Source organism: Macaca thibetana, chromosome 16 (assembly GCF_024542745.1).
Source record: "Macaca thibetana thibetana isolate TM-01 chromosome 16, ASM2454274v1, whole genome shotgun sequence".
Taxonomy (NCBI): domain Eukaryota; kingdom Metazoa; phylum Chordata; class Mammalia; order Primates; family Cercopithecidae; genus Macaca; species Macaca thibetana.
In genome coordinates this window covers 1,905,791-1,922,376 of record NC_065593.1, presented here as the reverse complement: position 1 = coordinate 1,922,376, position 16,586 = coordinate 1,905,791, and the positions used below count along the sequence as shown (strand labels likewise).

At 41.3% G+C, this 16,586-nt stretch overlaps 1 protein-coding gene across 3 annotated transcripts in view; it reads right to left on the bottom strand.

Annotated features, from left to right (window-relative positions):
• ULK2 (unc-51 like autophagy activating kinase 2) overlaps positions 1-16,586 on the bottom strand; it is a 105,439-nt gene that overhangs the window by 40,549 nt on the left and 48,304 nt on the right. For all 3 annotated transcript variants that reach the window (XM_050763872.1, XM_050763873.1, XM_050763874.1), the window contains exons 11-13: positions 15,634-15,681; positions 14,904-14,992; positions 6,322-6,493 (exon numbers count right to left, since the gene is read on the bottom strand). In XM_050763872.1, the coding sequence (XP_050619829.1) occupies positions 6,322-6,493; positions 14,904-14,992; positions 15,634-15,681 (309 nt within the window). The remainder of the gene's footprint in view (positions 1-6,321; positions 6,494-14,903; positions 14,993-15,633; positions 15,682-16,586) is intronic.

The window sequence follows — 16,586 nt, the reverse complement described above, 5'->3', positions numbered from 1 at the left end:
TTATTAGGCTTTCATGCACAATGCAAAATTACCATTGGCTTATGTTATGATTTCATCTATAAGAAATAATAGATGACCTCAGAAAACTACACCTAGCTGAAGACATAGGCTGCAACTCTTTGGATGTCCACTTCTATAAGCAAATTTGAGGTCTTCTTCAAAATAAAATGTCATATTTATTGCAGTGTTTACATACTTCTTCACCATTAAACATGCAAAAACTGTGCTACTGTTTTTATCAGGTTCCATTTTCTGTGTCAATGACAAAGGTTCTGACAGTTGTGCCCTTAATACCATTTTGCACATAAGTTTATTGCAAAATTTTGCAAAGAACATGTATATAACATAATAGAAGAACTGACCATAAAACAGAGTCTAGTTCAATAAAATGTCGGATTACTCCATCCTCCTGCATAACACTCTCTCAGGTCTTGCATGGGTTGTTGAACAACATGTCATAGAAGGCCAGATGTGGTAGTTCATGCCTGAAATCCCATCATTTAGAGAGGCAGGGGCGGGAGAACAGCTTGAGCCCAGGAGTTTGAGACCTGCCTGGGCAACACAGCAAGACCCCATTCTCAAAAAAAAAAAAAAAAAAAAAAAACACAATAATGTCAGGTAGCAATAACCTTTATAAAGGAAAATAAATCAGGGTAAGGGGACAAAGAGTAGCAGGGCAAAGGGGAAGTCCATTTTTATTTAAAGACAATGAATACTTGCCTATAGGAGAATTCAGAAAACAGGGAGAGGAGGCAGGGATAGAAGCTAGACTTCACTAAGTGTATTTTCTTTCATAGCTTTGAGTTTGAAACCATACATAATTTTCAAACGAAATTAAATCAAAAGAAAATAAAATCCCTAAAAATCAAAAGTAAAAGAATCTAATCATGTAGCAACCTGATAGCTTAATCACGAGAGGGAAATTATTTCAAGTAACTTTTTTTTTAAAATTTATGTATTTTTGAGACAGACAGGAGCATGATCTCGGCTCACTGCAACCTCCGCCTCCAAGGTTCAAGCAATTCTCCTGCCTCAGTCTCCTAAGTAGCTGGGATTACAGGTGTGTGCCACCACACCCAGCTAATTTTTGTATTTTTAGTAGAGACGGGGTTTCCCCATGTTGGCTAGGCTGGTCTCGAACTCCTGACCTCAAGTGATCTGCCCACCTTGGCCTTCCAAAGTGCTGAGATTACAGACATGAGCCACTGAACCCGGCCTCAAGTAACTTTGATACTCAATAATTTGATTGCATATACCCAGTGGGATTATCCTAAGGACAAAAAAGATTCACAAAAAGATCTTAAATGGCTTTCAATGACCACATTTTAAAAAATTTTAAGTCAGGACCAATAAATAATCATATTTTAAGTAATATTCATAGAGTTTTGATACCATATTGTAATTCTGAAACTATAGAGGCAACGGGAAGGACAGAAAAGAGAAGAGCCTAAACTCACAAGGATCAAAAAAAACCCAGAAAAGTCCACAGCCACCAAAATTTGGAAGGTATAAAGTTGATGGACGAGTAGTATTTGACTTAGCTGACCCAAGAAGATAGAACCTTAGACAGCTGGACACCCCAGAAGTAAACCAATTTACATCACAGAACTCCAAAATGCTGAGTAATCAGCAGTACCAGATACCTTTCAGAGTGGCACTGAAGGTAGGACTAAAAGCAGGATTGACTAAAAGTCTGTTTAGAAGCAGTCAGAATATAGTTCATCATAGTGTATCATACTCAGGATTTTTGGTAAGTGAATAGATTACAGCCGCTCATGGAGCGGGCGTGGGTAACTATGTGAGTTGATGAATACATTAATTTATTTCACTGTAGTAACCATTTTACTATAGACAGATGCCCCTCAACCTAAGATGGTGTCGCTTTTGAATAAACCCATTGTAGGTTGAAATTGTCCTGAGTCAAAACGCATTTAATACACCTAACCTACCGAACATCATGGCTAAGCCCAGCTACCTTAAACACGCTCAGAATACTTACACTAGCCTACAATTGGGCACACAAAGCCTGTTTTATAAAGTGTTGAGTATCTCCAGCATCAGCTGTTTACTCTGGTGATCGCGGGCTGACTAGGAGCTGCAGCTCACTGCTTCCACCCAGCATCACAAGAGAGTTCTGACTGCATATTGCTAATACAGAAAAATATCAAAATTCAAAATTTGAGGGATGGTTTCTACTGAATGTAAATCATTTTCCTATTCACGTAAAGTCAAAAAATTGTAAGCCATTTGTATATCTCATAATATCATGTTGCATAGCTTAAACATACATAATACAACGTATTTTTTTTATACAGAATTCTTTTTAAAAGAAGCAGTTAGAATTTTATATCCTTTCCCCAACCTTATGCAGGTAGGCAATGCCCATCTCCCACTGTACATTCACACTTGGGACAGAGTAAAACAGAGGGTCTCTGGACTGCAGAACAGCAGGAAAAATTAAAAGCAAGGGTACTACACTGACAAAAGACTAGTGGAAAAAAGTTATTAAATGAAATTTTACACTGACTATTGAGAACTCCATACTTCTTCCCCCATTTTGCAAATCCAGATAGTATCAGGTTCTCTTTAGGCAAAATATTGGATGAGTCTTTTGGGGGATCTGAGTAGCCCTCCAAAAGGGAAATAGTCCCAAGAATTGCCCCCACCATATCATTCATCAAAGAGGCTTGCTGTCAATGAGACGTTCCCATGTACAGAGCTCTCAAACAACTTTCAAATTCTCCATCCTCAAGAAGCATACAACAATATACTGCATGTTGAAATAAGAACAATACTCAGAGAAAAAACTTCTGAAAATTTAAAACATGAGGGCATAAAATGAAAACTCCCTACAAGGGTAAGAAGAAACATTAATGAAATTAAATTAGAGCAATAAAACAAAAAGATGGAAAATCAGACCAACAAAAGATAAAAATCAGCTGGGCACTCAGGTATTTGTTATACATTACTTTTAAACTGTATAGCTGTTTTAAACATCTTATATGTATGATACGTTTCACAATGGCACATTTTTAATCATTAAAAAGAAGGGCGAGATCAACTGTAACAAGTGTGGATACATCAGGACAATGAGGAATGAGAACTGACCCCTAGGATTTGGCAGCAGGAAGATCTTGACAGGAGCAGTTCTGAAACATTTACACCAGCACACACAAGAAAAAAGACAACTAGAATAAAACAAAAGATGTGAATGCTCTTTATATAGAAAAGTATAAAAATGTATCAAAACACATTAAAGAAACCTAAATAAGTGGAGAAATACACATTCGTAATTAGGTGACTTAATATTGTAAAGAACCTACCTGTCCTTGAATAGGTCATACTATACAGTCAATCCAATTCCCATCAAAATGCCAAAATGGTTTTCATAAAATTATCGAGCCGAAATTAAACTATATGTTGGGGGAAAGGGCCAAGAATAGCCAGAATGATTTTGAAGAACACTGAAATGCTCTCTGCTCTCTGCCCCTCCTTCCCTCCCTGACCACACACACATACTGACACACACAAATTTAAAAATTATTATAATATAGACAAAAAAAAGAAACCCCATCCTGTATTTCAAGCTGACATGACAAACGTGACATGACAAACGTGACACTGCATATCAGTGGAGAAAAGACAAATATTTAATAAATAGGACAACTGACCGATCTCTACCTTGCTCCATCTACAAAAATGAATTACAGGTAAAATTATATGTGAAAAAAAATCTTTAGAAGAAAATATAGAACACCATCATAACACTAGGGCTGCATGAAAAAGAATATTAGTACAAGTTGTTTGTACCAATATATTACAAAGTTGTAGATATCTAAGTTTTCAGTTAGAAGAAGTTCTGCGACATGTACACAAGAATGTCTGTTATAATATATATATATTTTTTGAGACAGGGTCTTGCTCTGTTGCCCAGGCTGGAGTGCAGTGGCACAATCATGGCTCACTGCAGCCTCAAACTCCCAAGCTGAGACTGCAGGCATGCACCACCACACCCAGCTTTCTATTTTTGGTAAAGATGGGGTCTTGCCATGATGCCCGGCTGGTCTTGAAATTGGGGGTTCATGCGATCCTCCCACTTCAGCCCCCAGAGAAGCTCTGATTACAGGTGTGCACCACCACGCCTGGCTAACTTTTTTATTTCTGTAGAGAAAAAATCTCACTATGTTGCCCAGACTGGTTTCAAATTCCTGGGTTCAAGCAATCCTTCCTCCTCAGCCTCCTAAACTACTGGGATTACAGGTTGTGAACCACAATGCCTGGCTCATTACATTTTGGATAGTGAAAAGGTAGAAATAACCCAGCTATAAATCAGTAGGGAGGCCGGGCACGGTGGCTCAAGCCTGTAATCCCAGCACTTTGGGAGGCCGAGACGGGCGGATCACGAGGTCAGGAGATCGAGACCATCCTGGCTAACATGGTGAAACCCCGTCTCTACTAAAAAATACAAAAAACTAGCTGGGCAAGGTGGCGGGCGCCTGTAGTCCCAGCTACACGGGAGGCTGAGGCAAGAGAATGGCGTGAACCCGGGAGGCGGTGCTTGCAGTGAGCTGAGATCCGGCCACTGCACTCCAGCCCGGGCGACAGAGCAAGACTCCGTCTCAAAAAAAAAAAAAAAACCAAAAAAAAAAAAAAAAAAAACAAATAAATCAGTAGGGAAATGGATAAACTGTGTTTTAGTTATATTATACAATTATACAATTCAGATATTAGAATGAATTTCGAATTTTAGAATATTTACATTATACTGAGCATTCCAAATGCAAAAATCTAAAATCTGAAATGCTTCAGTGAGCATTTCCATTGAGCATCATGCTGGCACTCTAAAAGTTTCAGATTTGGGGGCATTTCAGATTTTCTAATTTGGCAGGCTCAACCTGTAACTGTAAAAACACAAAAATCTTTTTTTTTTTTTTTTTTTTTTTTTTTTTTTTGTTGTTGAGACGGAGTCTCGCTCTGTCACCCAGGCTGGAGTACAGTGGCCGGATCTCAGCTCACTGCAAGCTCTGTCTCCCAGGTTTATGCCATTCTCCTGCCTCAGCCTCCCGAGTAGCTGGGAATACAGGCGCCCGCCACCTCGCCCGGCTAGTTTTTTTTGTATTTTTAGTAGAGACGGGGTTTCACCGTGTTAGCCAGGATGGTCTCGATCTCCTGACCTCGTAATCCGCCCGTCTCGGCCTCCCAAAGTGCTGGGATTACAGGCTTGAGCCACCGCGCCTGGCCACAAAAATCTTAAGTATGGATACAATTATACGTAGAAATACAAAATCTACAGGAAGAATATACCCCTAGCAAGAGCAGAAAGAGAAAAGGCACTTTAGCTGTACTTACAGCATTTTTTTGTTTTGTTTGTTTTTTGAGACAGAGTCACTCTCTGTCAGCCAGGTTGGAGTGCAATGGCACAATCTTGGTTCACTGCAACCTCTGCCTGCCGGGGACCCCAGTGCTCCTGGAGGAGGTTCAAGCAATTCTCCAGCCTCAGCCTCCTAAGTAGCTGGGATTACAGGTGTGCGCCACCATGCCTGGCTAATTTTTGTATTTTTAGTAGAGACGGGGTTTCACCATGTTGGTCAGGCTGGTCTCAAACTCCTGACCTCATGATCCGCCCACAGCCTCCCAAAGTGGTGGGATTACAGGCATGAGCCACTGCGTAGGCGACTTACAGCATTTTATGTATTTTAAAAAGACATCTAAGACAAATATGGCAAAATACTGACCTATATAAAAGTAACACAGCCTAGTGGGTACCTTGAGTATATGCTCTATTATTTTGTTTAAAATGTTTCATGATTTTAAAAGTTTTAATTACTTTTGGTAAAGAAATAAAACCACTGTACTAGATGACTTTTAAAGGTAACTCTCAGTTCTCATAATGCTGGTTATAAACTGCCACAGCACTGCTGCTGTGGTCCATGTTTTCCCTTCCGCAGCCAGCTAATACTTAATTACATTCAGTCTAGGGATTACGGTCTTCACAACAACTAGCAAAGTGCCTAGAATGAGCATCTACTAAACAAGTACTCATTCACTGGTTTCTCTGTTTCTGTTTGGATACAAACAGAATTTGAGATCATTTCCTATAAAGTTTTCATGTACCTTCAGAATCCAAACTTACTGTTTAATAGAAGATGATTGAGCAAATTTTAGAAAGGTAGGAATATAATTCTGAGAATTTAAACAACTAAATAAAATGCTCATTTGAAAAGGTGCCCTATGCAAGAAAGTGTAATATACGGGTTTAAAAAAAGATGCTAGTTTAGTAGATTAAATAATATAATGTGTACAAGTAGAAAAGATTCTCACATGAGTGGTCTGACGAGATGTTGTGTGGCACCAAAACAAAGTCATCCGTGTCACAAGAAGAATTCTTGCTACTAGTACTGGCAGAATCTTTGGAAACTTGTAGATAGTTGGGAGGACCCAATGGTGGGGAAGATAAGTTTTCTTCCTGAATATGCTGCATATCTGGAAGGGACTAAAATTAACAACATAAAATTAAAACTGGCCTAATAATCAAATACAAGTCAGAATAGTGACTAGACTAAGGAAATTTTTTTTGTGTGTGTGTGTGATGGAATCTCGCTCTGTTGCCCAGGCTGGAGTGCAGTGGCATGAACTTGGCTCACTGCAAGCTCCGCCTCCCAGGCTCACGCCATTCTCCTGCCTCAGTCTCCCAAGTAGCTGGGACTACAGGGACCCGCCAACATGCTCGACTAATTTTTTCTATTTTTTAGTAGAGACGGGGTTTCACCATGTTAGCCAGGATGGTCTTGATCTCCTGACCTCGTGATCTACCTGCCTCAGCCTTCCAAAGTGCTGGGATTACAGGCATGAGCCACTGTGCCCGGCCTAGACTAAGGAATTTTTTTCCCCCCCCACAAAAGTGGGCATAAAGTCCAATTCCATCTAAGGTTTCAAAAAATCTCTCTGGAAAAGCTTTCCTTTAGAAAACCTTTCTTTTAAAAGTGTTTGCATAAAGACTTCTAAAATGTCTTCCAAAAATGATACTTAAAAATATATCATACCACTTATCCACATGTACTTGCCTCCCTCTCCTGAAGTTTCTGAGAAAGTGAATTTTTATCATCACATTATCCTCCAGTTCTAGCTCATGGCCTAACAAAGCAGATACTTAATAACTCTACACTTAATGACTAAACACAAAATGTCCAGAGACTTTAAATTAATGACATCTTACACACACAAAAGTTTTAAATATATAATGAAGAAAAATTACAAGGAGGAAACCAAGAGACCACATTATGTAAAAAAGTAGACAAATCAGGAAGGGTGCCTGCACTTAAGACCAGAAATATATTTATAGACTTGGAAAACTTTACAGGTGTGCGTGTGTTCCTCTTGTTTTTGTTTTATCAGGGGTAGTAGTTGGTTTGTTAGTAGGAGATAGAATAGGAAGAGAAGAAAACCATGTAAATATATTTAAACAAATACTTAGAGCTAACTAGCTACGTATCTTTTGTCATTTATCTAGTTCAAGGACCCTAGTTGACAACTCATTGAATATCTTGACTATACAATGGTTTTCTACAACAATGAACTTCACAGCTTATTGTGTTAAGCCCCTATTAACCTGTTTCATCTTTGCCTTTATTTAAGGAAAGGAAAAATACTGTATCATGCTCTTTAAACCCAAGCCTTAAATACCTGGTTCACTGCTGCTGCTCCTCTGAATGTCACTGTGCCAGGGTATCAGTCACTGATACCAGTTATTTTCATGTATGTGACATGCACTTGACACAATCTCTCCTTATCACTTTTTGAAGAGACTTTGTATCTCAAAGTAATGAAGGGAAGGGAAGATGAAAGAACTAGCACTACTAAGCCTCAACCATGGGCTAGGCACTGTTAAGAGCTTTCCATGTTATCTAACTTTAGACCTACTGTGAACTCCATTTCACATATAAATAAACAAAGTTCAGACAGGTAATTTGCCCTAGATCACACAACTAAAAAGGAGTCAAGCTGAGATGTGATTCTAAGTATCTAACTCCACAATTTCTTTCCAGTGGTTTAGGCAGGAACTTTCCCAGTTTCTTCTCCCGCTATTTACAAAATTACCTGCATCTACAATCACCCTGGTCGTTCTTCCTCATAACAGTGGAAGAGATGCTTCTCTTCCATGGGAGCTTCTCTCTCCACCTGTGCTCTGCATTCCATGCTCCTCTACGTCCCCAGTAACCTAGAACAACTCCCCTTGGCTCCTGACATTTTCACACTCTCCCTTTATTATGGCATTTTTCCCCTCTGTAGATAACCATGTTTAACTTTCTCACATCTCAAATCCCTACAACCCTCTCAAATTACCATCTCTTCTCCATTTCTTTTTTTTGAGATGGAGTCTCAGTGTGTCACCCGGACTGGAGTGCAGTGGCATGATCTCAGCTCACTGCAACCTCTGCCACCCAGGTTCAAGTGATTCTCCTGCCTCAGCCTCCCGAGTAGCTGGGATTACAAGCATCTGCCACCATGCCTGGCTAATTTTTGTAGTTTTAGTAGAGACGGGGTTTCACTATCTTGGCCAGGCTGGTCTTGAACTCCTGACCTCATGATCCACATGCCTCAGCCTCCCAAAGTGTTGGGATTACAGGTGTGAGCCTGTAAACATTTCTTGAAATTATCTTCACTGACTCAAATTTGTCATATCCTATATATTCCTTAATTCAACATAACCCACTCTGTCTTCAATCCTTGAATAAAACTGCTTTTACTAAGATTATCAATAATTTCTATTGCCAAGTCCAGCAGGTATTTCCCATACTCCTTAAGGTACTTGAACTTTCTGCTCCATCTGTACTGTGGACCATTCTTCTCAACACTCTGCCCCTTCATTCAGTGACCCTGCAATGTCTTGTTTTTCCTCCTATTTCTTGGGGACTCCTTCTGAGTCTCTTTTGTGAGCACATACTTCTCATGTGCCCCTCAAAAAGGAGGAGCAGAAGAGTACAGAGTTCCCCATGAGCCACCCTGGGCTCCTCACGCTTCAGTTGTTGTATTTATCCGAGCGACCATGCTCACCATCCCTCCTACCTTTAACTACCACTCACAGAATGATGGTTCCCACTTTTTGATCTCCAGCCACGATTCTCTCTGACGAGCTCTAGATCCGTTTGTTCACTTGCCTATACAACACATCCATGCCTATATGTTAACTCTCACCTTTATATTCCAAAGCACTGCTCCCCAAGTTCCCTCAGAGTGACCTTGCCAGTCAGCCATTGTCACTAGCAAAGTCTCACTCTTCCTCAGGTCCCAAGTTCAAGCAATCTTCAAGATCTGTGCGCTCTTTGCCTTTCTCTTACCTGGCTCTTCTCCTTTCCTATTGCCGCCTTAGTTCAGGCTTTGTTCTCAAAACAGTAATGACGTAAACAACAAAAATGATGATAAAAGGTGCAAGGGTCTCAAGGTGTTCTCTCTCCGCTAGTGGAGACCTCTGTATTTCCTCTCTCACTCCAACCTAGTCCTCCACGCTGCTTTTGGGAGAATCTAGCTAAAAAACACACTGGATCATAGCACTCTTCACTTTAAAATAATTCCAATGGCTCACCACACCTTTTTTTTTTTTTTTTTTTTTTTGAGACAGAGTCTCACTCTATCACCAGGCTGGAGTGCAGTGGGGTGATCTCAGCTACACTGCAACCTCCGCCTCCCAGGTTCAACCGATTCTCCTGCCTCAGCCTCCCGAGTAGCTGGAACTACAGGCGCACCCCACCACGCCCAGCTTAATTTTTGTATTTTTAGTAGAAATGGGGTTTCACCATGTTGGCCAGAATGGTCTCAATCTCTTGACCTCGTGATCCACCAGCCTAGGCCTCCCAAAGTGCTGGGATTACAGGTGTGAGCCACCGGCCTGGTTCAGTACAACTTTTGAGAATGCAGCTGAAATTCATTTGCTTGACCTCCAAATACTCCCAGGCCTCTGTCTCCCTCTCTAGCTGTCTTTCCCCTTCACCCATCAACAATGCTCTCTACATCCACCAAACTGATCTACTGAGTGCAGCCTTGTCCTTTCTGCAATGATGGAAAAGGCCTATATTTGAGATATGCACCATGAGAGCCACCAACTAGCTAAGGCTACTAAGCACTTGAAATGTGGCTGGTGTGAATAAGAAAGTGAATTTTAAAATTCACTTAATTTTAACAAATGTAAATGTAAATAGCCATGGAGAGCTAGAGAGTTCCTTCAGTGGCTCATGCTTTTATGACTTCATGTACGGAAATTCTTCTGCTTACAATATCATTCTTTCACTAATTGATCTAGCAAACTTTCTTCAAAACTCAGCTCAAACAATCCCCTCTTCTGAGTAGCCTTCCTAAATCTTTAGCCTAATTTTGATGTTCCCCAATCATATTACCATAGGCAATGAAGATACATATACACATGCTTCTGGCAATGATTGAGCTACCTACCTCTTCTCCATACAATTAAATTAAAACCCCCTTAATGTCAGGGACCTGGTCATCTCATTCATTAGTATAAACCAGAACATCACACAAAGTAGGTAATCAATAAATGTTATAAAATGAATAAATAGGCTGGGCGAGGTGGCTCACACCTATAATCCTAGCACTCTGGGAGGCCGAGGCAGGCGGATCACCTGAAGTCAGGAGTTCGAGACCAGCCTGGCCAACATGGCGAAACCCTATCTCTACTAAAAAAATACAAAAATTACCTGGAAGTGGTGGCGCATGCCTGTAATCCCAGCTACTCAGGAGACTGAGACAGGAGAATTGCTTGAACCCAGGAGGCGGAGGTTGCAGTGGGCCGAGATCGCGCCACTGCACTCCAGCCTGGGTGACAGAGTGAGACTCTGTCTCAAATAAATAAATAAATAAATATTCAAGATTTACCATCTAAATAGCATTTAATCTCCAGTCAGTATCATAATTAAAAGAGTGATTTGGAGATTTTATTGTTTATAATTTTTTGTTTTGGGGGGGCCTAGAATTTTTCTGGAATAAAATAGCAGCTAGATATTTACATGAGAATGTAAAAACGACAATGCTATATCGCATGCCTGTGTATCTCAAGCCTCTGTATGAGTCTACACCAGTCCTAGAAAGAAGGAAAGGGATGCATATATGAAATCATCTTATTTTTGACACGTTATGTTAAATATAAGGTCTATAAAACCACCCCATTTTCCAATCCCAGTAACTGGAAACTAGATACAAAGATTTGTACTTTCCTTTTCTCCCGTTTTCTACTTTATTTCCATTTTTTAAAAAGGCTTCCTAAAATAGTGTTTATTGGTTGGTTGGTTGGTTGGTTGGCTTTTGAGACAGGGTCTCTCTGTCAGAGGCTCAAGCACCCAGCTAATTTTTAATTTTTTTGTAGAGATGGGATTTCACCATGTTGCCCAAGCTGGTCTCAAGCAATCCTCCCACCTTGGCCTTCCAAAGTGCTAGGATTACAGGTATGAGCAAGCGCACCCAGCTGACCTTATCTGGTTGTTTTTTTTTGCTTTTTTTTTTTCTTTTTTTTGAGACGAAGTCACAAAGTCTCACTCTGCAGTGGCACAATCTCAGCTCACTGCAACCTCCGCCTCCTCAGTTCAAGCGATTCTCCCACCTCAGCCTCCCAAGTAGCTGGGATTGCAGGCGCGTACCACCACACCTGGCTAATTTTTGTATTTTTAGTAGAGACAAATTTTCACCGTGTTGGCCAGGCAGGTCCCAAACTCCTGATCTCAACCGATTTACTCACCTCGGCCTCCGAAAGTGCTGGATTACAGGCATGAGCCACTGAGCCCGGCCCAACCTTATGTTTTAAAGAACTCTAATGAATAAGACATAAAAAGGATATGTTTATGCCAGTGACTTATTTTATTGTTTTTTTTTTTTTTTTTTTGAGATGGAGTCTCACTGTTACCCAGGCTGCAGTGCAGTGGTGTGATCTCGGCTCACTGCAGCCTCTGCCTCCTGGGTTCAAGTGATTCTACTGCCTCAGCCTCCTGAGTATCTGGGATTACAGGTGCATGCCGCCATGCCTGGCTACTTTTTGCATTTGAAAAAACACCGAGACAGGGTTTTGGCATGTTGGCCAGGCTGGTCTCAAACTCCTGACCTCAAGTGGTCCACCCGCCTCAGACTCCCAAAGTGCTGGAATTACGGGCATGAACCACCACACCCGGCCATTTTACTGTTTTTCGTTTGGTTTGTTTTTTTTATTGAGACAGAGTCTTGCTCTGTTGCCCAGGCTGGAGTGCAGTGGCGTAATCTTGGCTCACTGCAACCTCCACCTCCCAGGTTCAAGCAATTCTCCTGCCTCAGTCTCCCGAGTAGCTGGGACTACAGGTGCGTGCCACCACGCTTGGCTAATTTTTTGTGTTTTTAGTAGAGATGGGGTTTCACTATGTTAGCCAGGATGGTCCTGATCTCCTGATCCAGCCACCTCAGCCTCCCAAAGTGTTGGGATTACAGGCGTCGAGTCACCACGCCCCGATGGATTTTTTCTTTTTTTTTTTTTTTTTTTTTTTTAGTAGAGGCAGGTTCTTACTATATCGCCCAGGCTGGCCTTGAACTCCTGGGATCAAGCAATCCTCCCATTTCAGCCTCCCTTACAGCTGAGTCTACACTTATGCCCAGGCACACCTGGCTTTTTTTTTTTTTTTTAAAGTAGAGATGGCTAGTCTTGAACTCCTGGGATCAAACAGTCTTCCTGCCTCAGTAAAAATAGGTTTGTCCACCAGAGTTTCTAACACCTAAAAAAGTCCTTCTTTCTCCTGCCTCTCTTCACTCCTCCAGTTAGTTCTACATTCAGCTACTCCTTGGCAGCCCTAACCTGGCTGCTATTTTGTTCTCTTTCAACCAACAAAAACCCCAAAATGCTCTCTCCAGTCAAAGAAAATTTCCAGTTCAACGTCCTCCCTGCTGGCCTCTCATCCCTCAGTCACACTATCATCCCACAGGCTCCTTTATGTTTGGTCTCCCAAAATTAGATTCTTCCCTGTTGTTCTTTTCTCTAGCACAAGCTTTGCTTTTCATATTACATTGTGTCAAATATATGGTTCATAATAATGGCCACAATTTATTGAGAATTTGCCATGGCTAGGCACTTCCCACACATTACTACCAGGACCCTGCAAGCAAAGGTTAATCAAGCCTATGGTCCAGATGAGGACACCATGGCCCACCTCTCTAACTGACCGGCCCAAAGTCACTGACTGGGCAAGCAGCAGGGCTAGGATTGGTGCCAGCATACCTGGCTCTTAATTTTTTTAGTTCACCAGAACGTAAGTCTTATTAACATAATCTGCTTTATCTACTTGGTATGAATTTGCAGGGCTGCATAAGAAACATTTATTGCCAGTTTTGAGACTTGTCTGTTTGCAACAGGCTACATCTGCATCTGCTTTACCTAACAGTTGCTACCTCCTGCATTATATACTATGTGTCAGACCCTGCATGCAGTAAGTGTTTGTACTCACTTATCCCTGAAGAACCCTACAAGGTAGGTAAATTACACTCACTTGATATACAAAAAAAAGGTGCCCTAGTTAGTATAAGGTAAGGCACATGGAGGCTGCAAGTCTCATCCACTTAAACCTCTGAGTTGCCTCACTTTTATGGCTCCCTAACCTTTGCGCCAGAGGCATTCAAGAAATTGATGCCTGGGGCCGGGTGCCGTGGCTCACACTTTGGGAGGCCAAGGTAGGCAGATCACTGGAGGTCAGGAGTTTGAGACCAGCCTGGCCAACATAGTGAAACCCCATCTCTACTAAAGATATAAAAAAGGTTGGGCGCGGTGGCTCACGCCTATAATCCCAGTACTTTTTTGGGAGGCCGAGGCGAGTAGATCACAAGGTCAGGAGTTCAACACCAGCCTGGCCAAGATGGTGAAACCCTGTCTCTACTAAAAATACAAAAATTAGCTGGGCGTGGTGGCACGTGCCTGTAATCCCTGCTACTCAGGAGACTGAGGCAGAGAACTGCTTGACCCTGGGAGGTGGAGGCTGCAGTAAGCCGAGATCGCGCCACTGCACTCCAGCCTGGGCAATAGGGCGAGATTCTGTCTCAAAAAAAAAAAAAAAAAAGATACAAAAAATTAGCTGGGTGTGGTGGTGCGCACTCATAGTCCCTGCTACTTGGGAGGCTGAGGCTACAGAATCGCTTAAACCCAGGAGGCGGAGGTTGCAGTGAGCCAAGATGGCGCCACTACACTCCAGCCTGGGTGACAGAGCGAGACTCCATCTCAAAAAAAAAAAAGAAAAAAAAAAAAAAAAAAACCTAAGAGGAGAGATAGGTAAAACCCTGGGAGAGTGGAGTAGGAAGAAGTGACAAGAGTGACCAGAAGGCCTCAGGATTAGGAAGAAGTACTGAAATGGGAGGGAACACAGCCATGAAGAAAATGCCTTGGGAGCTTCAGCAAAAGGAAGAGGTTTGAGTAGAAGCCACCTTAAAGCGCCAAAAATCATGATTAAGAGAATCTTAAGTCAGTGAAATCTGGCTCAGAGGTGACTCCTCCATCAGTAGAAATTCCACATACAAAAAAAATCCAAGCTCATGTCTATAGCATTCAGATAAAATAAATATTTATTGCCTATCCACCTGTAATGGGTACTCTTTGTAAGTATCATCACCAAAACACCATAGGGTATAAAAAGGTGATATTACTGTACTCACTGTTCAGAGGAAAATGGCCCAGAGAAGTGATATTTCTTTCTGGAGCTTACACAGTAACATATGGGCAGAGGTCCAAATACAGGTCCATTTGACCCAACTATAATGTTCTTTCTCCCAAACCTCAACTGCATTAGTAAACATTACACATAAAAAGAATATCCACAGTGTATGTTCATGCTCCATTTGAGAACAGATGTAATAGCACTAACTCTGAAACTATTTTTAATAAAACCAGAACTTACTGGTGGAGAAGCAAAACGACAAGATGGAGAGCTGCCACAGGAGCTTCCAGAGACAGAACCAGAATACACGGGCACTGGAACTGGGCAAGCTAGAGGAAGAAACACAAATGAACTACATCATTTTGTAGTGCAGTCACATGACCTGTATAATAGAAACACCTGCCAAAACCACTACACCTTTGTGTTCCCTGAAAATTTGCATTCACCTATTTATTACCACATCTGCTGATGAAACTAAAAATGCAGCAATTACTAAAACTATATCAACTTTGTTTCAGAAGGAAAAATAGAACAGTTATTCAACAAACACAATCGTAGGTATCTAAGAAAATCAGGCCAGGCACAGGGGTTCACTCCTATAATCCCAACACTTTGGGAGGCTGAGGCGGGAGGATCACTTGAGGTCAGGAGTTTGAGACCAGCCTGGCCAACATGGTGAAACCTCGTCTCTACTAAAAATACAAAAATTACCCAGGTGTGGTGGTACCCGCCTGTAATCCCAGTTACTCCGGAGGCTGAGGCAGGAGAATCACTTGAAACCAGGAGGCAGAGTTTGCACCACTGCACTCCAGCCTGGGTGACAGAGCAAGACTCCATTTAAAAAAAAAAAAGTAAATTCAACGAAATTTTAAGAGGCACTATAAAAGATCAATTTTGTAATAAAAATAATTAATTTTTCCTAAAGCTTGCATTCATTCTTTAAGTGAAAATACAAAAAATGGGTACTCACATTTTTTTACTGGAACTTGCTCAAGAAAAGGATGGCTAAAAAATGCTTCTGTAACAAGAAATGAGAATGTAACCTTTAAAGAGACATTGACTAAAATATCAACCAGGTTATTTTTCTCAACGTATTCAACACAACGTCTTTGAGATCAGAATTTAACTTCTTTATACAGCCTCCATTTCCTTTAAATGTAAAAGCATATTTTTTATAAATCCTCTATAAAAACTATTTTTATAATCATATAAAATAATGAATCAACAAATTTTAAGTAATTATGCATTTTCAAAACATGTATCACCAACACAACATACTCTGATGCTACTTACACAGACATGTTCTCTAACATATGCCACCCCCCAGTGGACAGCTCCACAGGAGAACTGTGATCTCCAGGCCCGTGTAGAACCCATGTGAACTACAGCTGTTAATTGTCCTAAGAGGAAATTGAGGCAGCTGATTTATACAACAAACTATCCTTCGCCCCTAGATGTACTCCTAATGCTGGTTTCACATTAAAAAGAGAAAAAACTGGCTGGGCATGGTGGCTCAGCCAGCACTTCGGGAGGCTGAGGCGGGCAGATCACCTAAGGTCAGGCGATTGAGACCATCCTGGCTAACACGGTGAAATCCCGTCTCTACTAAAAATACACAAAATTAGCCAGGCGAGGTGGCGGGCGCCTGTAGTCCCAGCTGCTTGGGAGGCTGAGGCAGGAGAATGGCATGAATCCTGGAAGCGGAGCTTGCAGTAAGCCGAGATCGCCCCACTGCACTCCAGCCTGGGCAAGAGTGAGACTCCGTCTCAAAAAAAAAAAAAAAAAAAAAAACTACAAAAATAATACATTCAATAGTTGTTTCACTATTGACAATAATTCTCATGGTTCAGAGCAACTCTCAGCTTAACTTCTCCCTAATAGGTATAAATATTTCCAACTACATGAACTTAATTTTTATTCCAA